The sequence below is a fragment of the Phyllopteryx taeniolatus genome, chromosome 14 (genome assembly GCF_024500385.1).
Source record: "Phyllopteryx taeniolatus isolate TA_2022b chromosome 14, UOR_Ptae_1.2, whole genome shotgun sequence".
Lineage (NCBI taxonomy): Eukaryota > Metazoa > Chordata > Actinopteri > Syngnathiformes > Syngnathidae > Phyllopteryx > Phyllopteryx taeniolatus.
In genome coordinates, this window is record NC_084515.1 from 24,507,808 (window position 1) to 24,521,215 (window position 13,408).

Here is a 13,408-nt window from a genome sequence, read left to right on the forward strand (position 1 = left end):
GTTTAAATAAAAATGTAATTAATTTGCAAAAAGACACGAAGGAAGGTTAACACCTGCGTTCACTTCCGGGTTAGTCTGACTTACGCTTTAACATTAAAGTCGTAAAGGGCTCCATGCCACTTTTTATACGTATAAAATTTAGGAGAAAGCAATGACAAACCATTTGTCAGTTTCATAATCTAAAGGTTGCTAAATTTTATAAAATACGAGTTCTAGATGACAGAGGCTTACTGAAACTGAACACACAAAACACAACCACAAGTGGAATTTTATAGAATATTTAATGAAATATACAAGGGATCTATAAGGAAACACAAAGAGGCTAACTCCAGGAAGAAAATAACATTAATACTGGTGAAAGAAGAAAAAATAGACGTGTAAAAAAGGGAACTAGGACATCATGTGCTGCTGGGCTAAAAATGTTAATGTTAGCGTTTCATGTGTTGAGTCGGAACGAGAGAGAGCAAAGTTGGGATTTTGTGTGATGCTAGTAATGCCCCCAAAATTATTAGGCACTAATCTTGTACATCCTGGCGACAATTGCAGTGTCTACTCACGAACGTAGATCAGCTGGTCTCTGGGAGTGGTCTTTCTGAGCGTGTCTCAGGAGGTGAGGTGGTAGGTTTTGTTAAAGAAAAAGATGCACAAAAATAAAACAAAAACAGGCGGAAAAAGGGAAATAAGGTGTTCTTCACGTGTTCTTTGGGAGGTTTGCGACCGTTTCTCTTCCTGCCTTTTTAGGGACTCGCTAGCAATTTCAGAGAGCGCACGCTTGGCTGGAAGTGTACCAGGTACTTTTAGTAGCAGCTGCTCTGATCACCTCGCAGTGGCCCACGTAGAGGCTGGGAAGCAGAGTCTCCATCCCAAAGGCCTGCGGTTACTGAGCCGCGTGCCCGGACAAAAGGAAGGGGGTGGGGGAGGGGTGGCAGAAGGCCGTCCTGCAGCTGGGGAGCTGATAGCAAGACCCAGGAAGCAAGGCAAGAGCGAAGAACCAACAGAGTTAGGCGGCGGGAGTCAGGGGTTAAATACCCAGGGGGTGTGTCGAAGAGGACCGAGGACCGGACAAGACCACACCCATCAGGTTGAATCTAGTCTACTATTTTGACCCATAAAATGGGTTTAAAATCATATATTAATATATAATACTCCAAACTTTGATTCTTTACTCATAGAGCAAGCATATAGAAGACTGTTTAAACTTTAGTCTTGGGAAATCAACTGCTTATGGTTCAATCACATTTCATGCTGCTTGGGGTTTCAAATCCGGACAAACAGTTCTCAAAGTCTTGCAGCTGCACTGGTAAAATTGACACACTGACACAGACATCAAGGCATACATTTGGACTATTTCTGCAGAGTTCGTAAAATATCAAAACGGACATTTTATCTTCAGTTAACAACAACTGAATGGAAGGTTTGGGTTAGAGTACTCTCAAACGCCAGTGGGTGGCGCCTTGCGTGCACGTTTGAATATTAAGCAAATAGTTCATTGCTGTATTTGTCGATCTTGATCTCCCGAGAGAGAATCCCACCTTTTGGCCGCTGTGAGTTAAAACGAAGAAAAGGACTGATGACTGTAAACCAAGATTTCGAGGGAACCTGCTAATTACTTTAGGGTCCAGTAGGCGTCTTGTAATGCTAGTCTCACAGCATGGCAGCCAGGAAGAATTCAGCATATCACGAGGGGGGGGGGGTTTCTGGTGCTGAAACTGATTAAAGGCATTTCCACTCATTTCAATTGGGAAAGATGATTTGAGATTAAAAACATGGTCATGGAAAAAATGAAACTCTTATCTCAAGGCACCACTGTGTATGTTACAGTTAATCAAGTAGCATTTTGTTATATGTATTTATTATTATTATTATTTTACATTCTGTTGTTTAAATACAAAAATGTTTTTTTTTTAATTATGTCAGTTTTACAGTAAACTTCAACAGGGAGTGACATTTTTGGTTTTATTGCGGGTGGGACTGGAACATATGCCCAGTGTTAAAGGAGGGTTCACTGTATATTTAGAGTATTTTATGGACAGAACGTCTCACTCGTTCTTAAGAGTCATTAAGAGACATTAAGTTTGGCTAATCTGTTGATCAATGAAAATGGTGGCGCCACAGTCGGTGGGGTTTCTGATTTTTGCCTCCACCCCGCCCCTCCCGCCAGGTACCTGAGCCGCGTTTTCGGCATGCATCCGAAGGAGACAGCCCGACAGCTGAGCCTGGCCGTGAAGGATGGCCTGGTGGTGGAGACACTCACTGTGGGCTGTAAGGGCTCCAAGGCGGGCATCGAGCAGGAGGGGTACTGGCTGCCCGGAGACGAGATGGTGAGTCCGCAAACCTGTCACCCAAACTCGGGGCCCCATGAATCTTAAAACATGTCCCATTTGTCCACGATATAGAGATTAGGTAGTAGGGAATGAGTGAATGATTGCAAACGCAGTTATTGCAAAGGGATTTCCGGTGGACAAGTAGTCCAAAGATAAATACAACTGAACTGTTCGTAGGTACTGATTCTTTCATTCACTGTGTTGGGAATGAGTCACTCATTTCCTACTCCTTAATTACTAGATAGGGATTTTTATATAGTGAACCTAGATAGTTCCCTATAATGTCCACTAAAAATCCTGATGTAGTGCTAGGGGAATGAGTGAATTGATTCCGAACACACCGACAGTGTGGAATATATTTGCTTTTGTAGTGGCTATCGTCAGACACTACTTTTCAAGATGCATTGCGAGATAAATTGAGGGCATTATATAGGGGATAAACTATACAGTGGACCACAGCTGTTTGTGGGGAATAGGGAATAGCAAAAAATCAGTAAATAATTGACGCCATTATAACTGCCATGAAAAAAAGTCTTTTTTTTTTTTTTAAAGCAGTTTCCACAAAAGATGGGTTGTTGCACCCCATTAAAAAAAACAAACAAACAAAAAAAATTCTGCAAATGGCTGACTCCATGGATGCCAAACCTCGAAAAAGTAGGCCTCCACTGTAAAGTCAACCCACTCATGCAGTAATCCCCTCGTTTATCGCCAGGGTTAGGTTTCGGACCACCCCCGCAATAGGTGAAATCTGCAAAGTAGTGTCCACACTTTTATTTTTTAATTTTTTTGATTATCTATACATATTTTAAAGCTGTATGAACCCTGCAGACTCTTATTAATCTTCCCCACACTCTTATTAACTGTTACCATATTCTAAACACTTTCTATACGGTACAGTAATGCACAGGAGTACTGTACACTCAGTACATTCTCGTAATGTTATAATAATTCTTTTATATAGTTTTGTTTTCGGCTAGGGCGCGTTTATTTTACCACTCATAATCCCGCGATATGGGAATTATGCGTGATATCAAAATAAAAAATTCTGCAATGCAAAGAATCTGTAATAGGTGAACCACGATATAGCAAGGGAGCACTGTATTCACCATTTGCCATTCTCTCATTTTGTGCTAAGGCTATATCAATAACTTCGGCACCACCTTGTAGCATCTTGGTGCCAAAGAACTATATTGCCGTGAATTGAGGAGTTTCATTTACACAAAAGTAGTGCTTTACTGCCATCTTGTGGCATGGACAGGCAGTTTTAAACCTTTTTGGAGCGGGCGTAAAGTGCTTGGATTTTCGTAATTCGCGGCAGGCCTTTGCCCTTATCTTAGATATTTTCGCACCACAACTCATGAATTTGTCTCGTGTTTGAAAATAACTGAAAATAATTTTGAGCTTTTACTCAAATGTCCACTAAAAAACCCTAACTAGTGATTAGGGAGTAGGGACTGAAAAAATATTCTTAATGAACTAGGCCTTAATAACCTTAAAAATGACAATCTTTAAATAGCCCTTTGTCCTAAAACTGCCACAAACATAGTTGTAAAAACATTTATGCACTTATAAGTAGGCAGCATTCACGTGATAACATTTTTATTTGTGTATGAAAAATACCTGTTATTACCAACTATCTTTAAAATTTCCTACTGATCATATTTGATGAAGGAGTGTTCCTAAATTTCTTCAATTCGGCTAGGGATACCAGGTATCTGTTTCGGGCCAATACCGCACTTATTTCAAGGTATCAAGGACTCGTGAAGGCTGGCAATACGAGCCACCGATACTTGGGTCAAAAAAAATCTGACAGAATAAGTTCTCCTCGCCAGTGGTTGGCACACTATGTTGTTTTGACACATTGGCGACTCATTGTGTGTCAGAAATAAGGAAAGGTCTTTGCTCCTAATTGTTTGTCATTGTGTTATTTGAAATTTTATGTCAAAAGTACTTGTGGTATCGGTACTCTGTACTCGAGTGAACACTCGTACTGGTATCGGTGGGGGACTTTTTTTTTTTTAATCAAACATCCCTAAATTTGGACATATGATCTCTAGATCACGGATTTTCACCCATTGCGGTTGGGTCTGGAACGTACTCCCCCGAGCGTGTTCACGGAACTACATTTTAGTTTCACCCTGAAATTTCACCCGAAGGCGGAATGTCCCAAACTTTTTGTAAATAGTGTATGTTGACTGTGCTCATGTGCGTGCTTATACGTGTGGGTGCCGCATCACGCCACGCCGCACCATGCCACGCCACTGTGCCGGCGTCACTTTTAAAACACTCTGAATCATTGTCATCACAGGAGCCTCAAGGGGAGGGAAGCAAGGTACGTGCTGCATCTTTACTCTCTCACCCTCCCATTATCTCTCCCTCTCTATCTCTACTAACACAAAAGCACGGTGCATCGCGCGCAGCACAGTCACAGATTTTTGGGGATGCACTACATACACTATAACAGTAGTTCTCAAACTTTTCACACAAAGTACAAACTCCGAAAAAAACAAAAAACTTGGCAAATGACTGGTTACACCAGTTTAATAGGCGGAAATTAATATGCATGCAAACGTACTGTCGTGACTGACCTGTTCCTTATGCACCGAAGCATTAAAGCTATCAATTTTTAACAAAACCGGCTTAATCAAATGTATCTAACCCAACTATTTTCACTCGATATTGTCTAAAAAAAAAAACCCACCAAGACTTTCAATCTTGAGGCGGCATAATGCTGCACAGCACCTGCAGAATGAGGGACGAGGCGGAGTTATACAGCTTTTCTCATACAGTTCAAGAGTGTAAATAGATTTACTCTCGAGCTATTTTGAACACTTTGACTAGGTCAATAATGCGTAAAAATAACTGACACGGGGACAGATCAATAGTAATGATTTGTGAAAAAATATTAAATGGACTGCATTTATTTTATGAAATAATTGGTTAAGTATTGTACTTTATTAATTAACTTTTTCAGTTCTTATACCTCATTAAATCAAATGTCATTTTTTTAAATAAACATTGATAAAATGAACTTTTTACATGCATGTATTTCTATTACAATTGTTGAATTACTTGAAATGTATTTAAGTAAGGCAATATTGAGCTTGAATTATTACTTAACAAAAAAAATAAAATAACATGCGCATCTACATTGGTAGCCAAACACCTAAAGATAACAAAGGAAAGCTAAGGTAGCTTTTTCTGTAAAGTATGTGATTGCGCCACATCCGAAGTAAGGTTTCCCACAGACGTGAGATATAATCACTCGCTACTTACGCACAGACGTGCCTCCCGAGCATGTGATGGTAAAATCAAATGAAAAAACAAGAAGTACAAGTTGAATCTTGATCAACTGTCTGAAGCCATGTTTCCACCATGGGTTCCAGTCCAATTTGAGGACATTGTTTGTATGCTGACAGTTAGGTTTATTGTTGCCGATAGATGCCAGAAGATGCCAAAAGCACTACTTTTGTCTAAATGAAACGCCTCAACTTACTTCAACATAGTTCCTTGGCACCAAGGTGCCACAAGATGGCGGCAAAGCATGGCTTTTGACTAAGCGCCTCAATTTACTTCAACATAGTTCCTTGGCAACAAAGTAATACTTTTATTGCTTTGACCTGATCACAAAAATGGCAAATGGGTATCAAAAAAATATCTGCACCTCAAATGCATATTTTGTATTAGTATTATGCATGAAGGTTTAAAATGTATATAAGTATGAAGATAGTTTTAAAAAATAATGTATGGTTGTTACTTTGCGGATTTTAACCTTTAATTTTCGCTATTTGTTGGGCCCAGTAGGGCTGCAACTCACGATTATTTTAATAATCGATTTATCTGATAATTGATAATCTGATAATAATTGTTTTCTGATTAACAGATTAATCAGATAAAAAAACTGTTTTGAATTTGCATCCCTTTTTTCAAAAACAGCATTTTTTTTCAAATTGAGAGTGCTAAAAATGCATCAACATAAATTAATTATGATTGAGTTACTGGTTTGGTACGTAACGTAAGAAAGTAGGCAAAAGTTGATCATTGTTTTCGAAAGTAAAAGATGTTTACACTTTACAAGTCTTATTTTGATTCAACACAAAGATAATCAGTCTGCTTTCATGGAGGACTACACAAATCGGAGAATACTGTGTTTACTGTTGAGAGACTGAAATTTCGAGGATTTGGACGATTTTAAGTTAAAATTTGATAATTTTTTTGATTCAATCTATTAATTGTAGCACTTCTAATTGTAGCATATGCTTGGTGGAAACGGGGCTTAAATGTGACACTTGACTAGCGTAGCCACGTCTGTGCCTCAGTAGCATCTCGTAGCCCTCACAAGGACTTTGTTCTGCTTGTGTTTTTTCACTTGTCTGCATGCTTCTTTCCTCTTCCTCTTGTTTGCTTGTTAAAAATTGGGAGGACCGCAGCGGTGGGGTTATGTGCACATGTATGCGTGTATGTGTGTGTTTGTGTGTTTTTCTTCCTGTTCATCTCGAGTTATCACTGACCAGGCAGCTACTGCGTGAATGTGTTTGTGTGTGATCATTGTGACTTAATGGAGGTCAGTATAAGAAGACGTTTGAGCATTTATTCAATATCCTACTAGTGTGCTTAAATTGTCCAGGTGCTAGTACGCACTTTTCCCTCAACTATTCAGGCAATGCAGCACAATAGAGGAACGACTAGGGCGCAAAAGTAGAACCACTGTCTCACTCGTAAAGTTTTTCTCCACTACTGCCTTGCAGCACTAGTAGGACAAGTGTGCACTATTAGAACGGTTAGAGCGCACTAGTACAACAGCTGTCTTGCAAGTGACATTTTTTCCACTACTGTAGGACACTGATAACTACATGTAACCAGTGAGGCGAAACTGTGCACAGTTCTACGAGTGACACAAATTCTACTACAGTAGTTAACATCTGGCAGTTCACTAGTATTACTAGTCCCACGCTCATGTCATTTTATGCACATGGTCAGCCCCCCTCCCCCTCCTTCCTGTGCTGCAGGTGAATTCGATCCAGCTGGCGAGCTGCTTGTCCTGATGGCGACCCCGCCGGGTGTATTTACTCTGAGTTGCATTTCCGCCCTGTTGGTCACGGCATTTAAATTGCATCAAAAAAGAAAATGGTAATTGGCAAAAACAACTTTTGAGAGCTTTTGCCTCCAGTCAGACTGGGTGGAATCCAAACATTTGCAGTGTTCCATCCAAGACAAGTGTGTGAGAATGCGGGCGAAAACCATAAAATTTTAACGTTTTGACGTGCTTGATGATAAGAACTCAACTTCCTGCTTTGTTGGATGAGCTTCGTACTGCCCCCACAGTTTTCCTTTATCGTCCACGTGCAGACTTATGACTTTTCTGAAGTCGACTTGAAATCTTTTCAGTAAAATTCACGCAACCTGGAAGTGACGTCAATTCAAAGACGTGATCCAAAATATCATGGCTGGCTTCATACACAATTGTGCTTGACGAAATGGTTGAGGGAAGTGGCAGCTGTTCCGTTTGTGAGCGTATCAACTGATACATCTGAAGAAGGGGCAGTTGTTTTCGAGGATTTTGAATTAAAAATAGCATCAAGATTTTCTGGTCGTTGGTCCATACATTTACAAGCCAGATGCGTTGGATGGCAGTGTCAGGGTTGTTCCCAACCAACCAGACATGGAGTGGCGTCTCAACACAACTAAATGAGGGAGACTAAATGACTGGCGATTCAGTGCAATTGGTATATATTGTGAATGTTATTAATGCTCTATATGGACAAAGACGATCATCTATTTTATTTTCTATACTTTTTCGCTACTCCGTGAGACTTCCACCAACATGGAGAAGAAGATGCTAGGGACTAGCGAGCCATAAATAGTCCCAAAAAGGACATGTCTATCATTTGAAAACAACCGCAGTCTGAAAAACTTGTATAAAAGATGTTAAGACAAAGACGGGCATATCTGTGTAAAATCACCTGAAAATGAAGCATGTTATCGAGTGCAATGCATGTATCACGTTAAAGTGAGCCGCGACTCCGTGCTACTCCTGTAACGTAAACGAGAACACTGCGGCCCCCGTAGCGACCATGGTGGCAGTTGAAAGGCTTGGGTTTTTATGTTCGCTCTGTGAATGGGGGGGAGATAACAAGATAGTAGTTGGCCATTCACGGACGAGATAGAAAGGGTTTTCGGAGCTAGTTTACGTTATTGAGCAGTTAGCTCTACCTAGTGATTATACGTGCTGTTTGTAAACAACCCAACCGCTAGTTCAACTTGCAGTAAATAAATGATCAATAAAAATAGTATCAAATAGGAGGTTCACCTCTTAGCGTATCCACTATCATAAGCCGTACGATTGACGAGCTGTCCTCGAAGTGCTTGTAACACAACATGCTTTTCGAGATTGGCGAGGCTTAGGAACGCAGATAACATATTAAAAAAGAAGACAATAACTTTCTTCTCTAAATTGCACGTTGGTGTGAATGTGAGTGTGAATGATTGGTTGTTTATAAAACCCCAATTCCAATGAAGTTGGGACGTTGTGTTAAACATAAATAAAAACAGAATACAATGATTTGCAAATCATGTTCAACCTATATTTAATTGAATACACTACAAAGACAAGATATTTAATGATGAAACTGATAAACTTCATTGTTTTTAGCAAATAATAATTGACTTAGAATTTTATGGCTCCAACACGTTCCAAAAAAGCTGGGACAGGTTGCAAAAAAGTGAGAAAGTTGCGGAATGCTCATCAAACACCTGTTTGGAACATCCCACAGGTGAACAGGCTAATTGGGAACAGGTGGGTGCCATGATTGGGTATAAAAGAAGCTTCCCTGAGTTGCTCAGTCATTCACAAGCAAAGATGGGGCGAGGTTCACCTCTTTGTGAACAAGTGCGTGAGAAAATAGTCGAACAGTTTAAGGACAATGTTCCTCGACGTACAATTGCAAGGAATTTAGGGAGTTAATCATCTACGGTCCATAATATGATAAGGTTCAGAGAATCTGGAGAAATCACTGCATGTAAGCGGCAAGGCCGAAAACAAACATTGAATGCTCATAACCTTTGATCCCTGAGACGGCACTGCATCAAAAACCGACATCAATGTGTAAAGGATATCACCACATGGGCTCAGGAACACTTCAGAAAACCAATGTCAGTAAATACAGTTCGGCGCTACATCCGTAAGTGCAACTTGAAACTCTACTATGCAAAGCAAAAGCCATTTATCAACAACACCCAGAAACGCCGCCGGCTTCTCTAAGCCAGAGCTCATCTAAGATGGACTGATGCAAAGTGGAAAAGTGTTCTGTAGCAGCATTAAGCTATTATGCCGCACACAAATGGAATAAGTTGGCAACAGATGTGACATCAGTCCCAAGTATGAATGTTTTTAAGTCCAGGTTAAAAACTGTTCTTTTTTTCTCATGCTTTTTGAGCATTTCCATTTTTAAATTATATTTCTTGCACTGTACGCTGTTTTAATTGTACTTTTATTATTTTATTTACTCCTGAATTTAGATGAAAAAATGAACATATTTTTTAGTCGTATTGTTAAAAAAACAGTCTAACTTTCCAAAAAGTCGTAAAGTAAAAAAGTAATATTTTGTATAAAAAAAAAAAAAAGTGGAATATTTTAGAAAAAAGGTAGTTTTTTAGGGGGAAAAAATGGACATATTTCCCAAAAAGTTTTCAAGAAAAAGCCTCATATTTATAAAAAAAAAAAAAAAAAAATCCCAATGTAAATTTCCCCCAAATTGTGTATTTCTGAAAAATGTTGATAGCTTTCCCCTTTATTCAGCGTGAGGCTTCTGTGCACAAACTGTGACAAAATCCCATTTCATGTCTGAAGTGGTTGTGAATTGTGAAACAGATGTCCTCGTCCCATTTTACTTGCGCCATGTTTTTTTTTTTTTGGGTGATGACTTCAAGAGCGGACTTAGGGTGAGCTTGGACTCAGTTGCCCCAGCATAATTAAAAAGTTAACAAAAACAAACTTTCCTTGGAGAAATGAAAAAGTAAAGACTTTAAAAAGGATGTGCAGGGTAGCGGAGAGAAAATTCAGGAAGAATAAAAACTGTGAACTACCAAATACTCTGTCACCAACAAATTCTCTAACATCCATTTTTCCATCCATTTTCTTCACCGCTTATCCACACAGTGCTGTGAAACTGTCAAGAAATGCAGATTTCTCCAAAATGATCAGCGATCACAAAAATAACTCCAAAGTTGTGTGTGTATATATATATATATATATATATATATATATATATATGTGTATTAAAAAAAAGGACAAACTCTGACTGCAACGAACAATCAAAACTGCTGAAAAGATTGTCGGTACCCCCCTACCCACCCTTGAGAACTTGCACGCTGCCAGAGCTAAGACAAGAGCGTGCAAAATCCTCTTGGACCCTCCACATCCCGGTCACCAGCTCTTCCAGCTCCTTCCCTCAGGTAGGCGCTACAGATCAATGCCAACTAGAACTAGCAGACATTCCAACAGATTCCTCCCTCTTGTAATCAACTTCTTAAAAAGCTAACCTACAATTCCTTTGCAACATGCTACCAATTTTTTTGTCTGGAGTTTGTTGTCACATTACTGTCGGGCCAATTATACATACTCGTGCATTCACTGTAGTAGTCTTGCCATGCTGCACTATTTGCATATCTGTTGTTGACCAATACTGGCCACTCATGCCAGAGTAGCATCTGCCTCACTTGCACACCGACTGAGGAGTATCTGCAACATTTGCACAATCAACATTGTCCCAACTAGTCACTTTAAACTGCATACACTCCTTGAAGTCTCGGCACCCTTTGCAAAATGGTCATTGCACCGGCCTATTGCTATATTAGCCATTCAAACTGCTCTCATTGCTAGAGAACTCCGCATGTTGTTGCACAATTGTCAAAAAAAAAAATAATTGTACCGGCATTACCAGATAACTACCAACCCTTTATTGCTCAGTGACTGTTTTTCTCAATTTCTTTATGTCTCAAAAGTGTTCTCTGTCAATTGACTGTCTGTTGTCGTACTAGAGCGGACAAATTCCTTGTGTGTTTTTTGGACATACTTGGCAAATAAAGATGATTCTGATTCCACCTTTTTAAATCCTGATTCTAACAGTTTCCCCATAACCCAAAGAAACTTTTTGTGGGAATTTCGCAGACCACTTTAGAGGAAAGATTGATACCATCAGATGTAATATTTTATCTAGTTGCTGTATGGTTTTAAATGCATCTGAGTGTTTGTCTTTACCAGAGGAAATAGTGGACAGTTTTGCCCTGGTCAATGCTGAGATGCTTGACAAAGTCCTTGCCACAGTGAGGCCCACCATGTCTTCTTGAACCTATCCCATCATCTCTTTTTAAAACACTGGTTGGATAGTTTAGAGAAGAGCTTTTAAAGATTATAAATTGCTCTCTTCAGACCGGGACCTTCCCTGAGGCCTTCAAAGCAGCAGTGGTAAGGGCCCTTCTTGGTTGGTTGGTTTTTATCCTACCTCACTGAAAGAACTTTTATGGTATGTTTGGATATATGCACCTCTAAAGTCTATGAAGTAACGTGGTGTGCCTCAAGAATCAGTTTTAGGCCCTTTATTGTTCAATTTGTATATGCTCCCTTTAGGCGGTGTCTTTAGGAGGCACAGAGTAAACTTCCATAGTTACAGTATGCTGATGATACACAGCTTTACATCTGTGTCTACTGATGACACTAGACCAATGGGGGCTCTTTTAAACTGCATTTTAGATTTAAAATCCTGGATGGCAAATACGTTTTTCCAGGAAAAGGGGAGAAGGAGACCTCAAAGTATCGGAAAATCGTACAAGGTAAGAGCTTAGCTAAAAAGAAGTGGGACACTGAGAGGACCGAGGAGAGAAGAAAGGAATAGATTGAGATGTGAAGTAGGGCAAAGGTCCAGGTGGGAAAGGTCAAACAAGATGCATATGGTGACATGCCAGGTTGGACACTAAAGAAGGAGAAAAGCATCCATACAGGTTGGCCAGACAGAGGGACAGAGATGGGAACGATATGCAGCAGGTTAGGGTAATTAAGGATAGAGATGGAAATGTGTTGACTGCTGCTAGTAACATACTGGATAGATGGAAAGAAAAAATGAGAGAAGGAAGAGTAGAAGAGGCAAATTGGCAGTTGGTCCTGATGACATACCTGTGGAGGTATGGAAGCATCTACAGGAGGTGCTGTGGAGTTTTCGACCAGCTTGTTCGACAGAATTCTAGCGGGTGAGAAGATGCCTGAGGAATGGAGGAAAAGTGTGCCGGTGCCCATTTTTAAGAACATGGGTCATATACAGACCTGTGGGAACTATAGAGAAATAAAGTTTGAGGTACACAATGAAGTTATGGGAAAAAGTTGTGGAGGCTAGACTCAGGACAGATGTATTTGCGAGCAACATTATGTTTTAATGCCTCGAAAGAGTACAGCAGATGCATTATTTGCCTTAAGGGTGTTGATGGAAAAGTATAGAGAAGGTCAGAAGGAGCTACGTTGTGTCTTTGTACATCTAGAGAAAGCCTATGACAGAGTACCCAGGGAGGAACTGTGGTACTGCATGTGGCAGTCTGGAGTGGCAGAGAAGTATGTTAGAACTAGCGGGTTAAGGCGCCCTCCGGGCTAGTTCCTGCGGAAAGTCCAATACTCCAAACCTCATGAATAGTTCACATGCAATAGTATTCTACACTTCAAACAGTTCAAGGTTTTATTGCAATGCTTCAGGATAGACAATATTTTTTTTCATCATATTCTCTGCCAGTATACACAAATCATTAGATCTGCCAACCCTTGAGCAACCAACATAAAACTGAGCATTGGAAAAATATGGAGAACACAAATTCAATCCAGCAACTTTCAGAGACTGACCTTGTGACTTGTTGATAGTCATTGCAAAACAAATTGATATTGGAAACTGAAGCCTTCTGAATTGAACTGGTAAATCATTATAAAGTTGTCAAATTTAAATGCTGTCTCACCTTTAGAAGGACCTGTGATTATAATAGGTTATAAAGCACGTTAGGTCGCCATTGTTGTTGCTTTGTTCCTTGTTACGAAAAGGAAAGTAAAA

The 13,408-nt window shown here is 39.9% G+C and overlaps 1 protein-coding gene across 4 annotated transcripts in view; it reads left to right on the forward strand.

Annotated features, from left to right (window-relative positions):
• zmynd11 (zinc finger, MYND-type containing 11) overlaps positions 1-13,408 on the forward strand; it is a 69,417-nt gene that overhangs the window by 12,040 nt on the left and 43,969 nt on the right. For 3 of the 4 annotated variants that reach the window (XR_009791659.1, XM_061796219.1, XM_061796221.1), the window contains 2 exons: positions 2,162-2,321; positions 4,633-4,656. Coding sequence is in view for 3 of the 4 variants with exons in the window: in XM_061796219.1 (XP_061652203.1) it covers positions 2,162-2,321; positions 4,633-4,656 (184 nt within the window). In the remaining variant the exon portion in view is untranslated. The remainder of the gene's footprint in view (positions 1-2,161; positions 2,322-4,632; positions 4,657-13,408) is intronic. The other variant, XM_061796220.1, reaches the window with a different exon arrangement.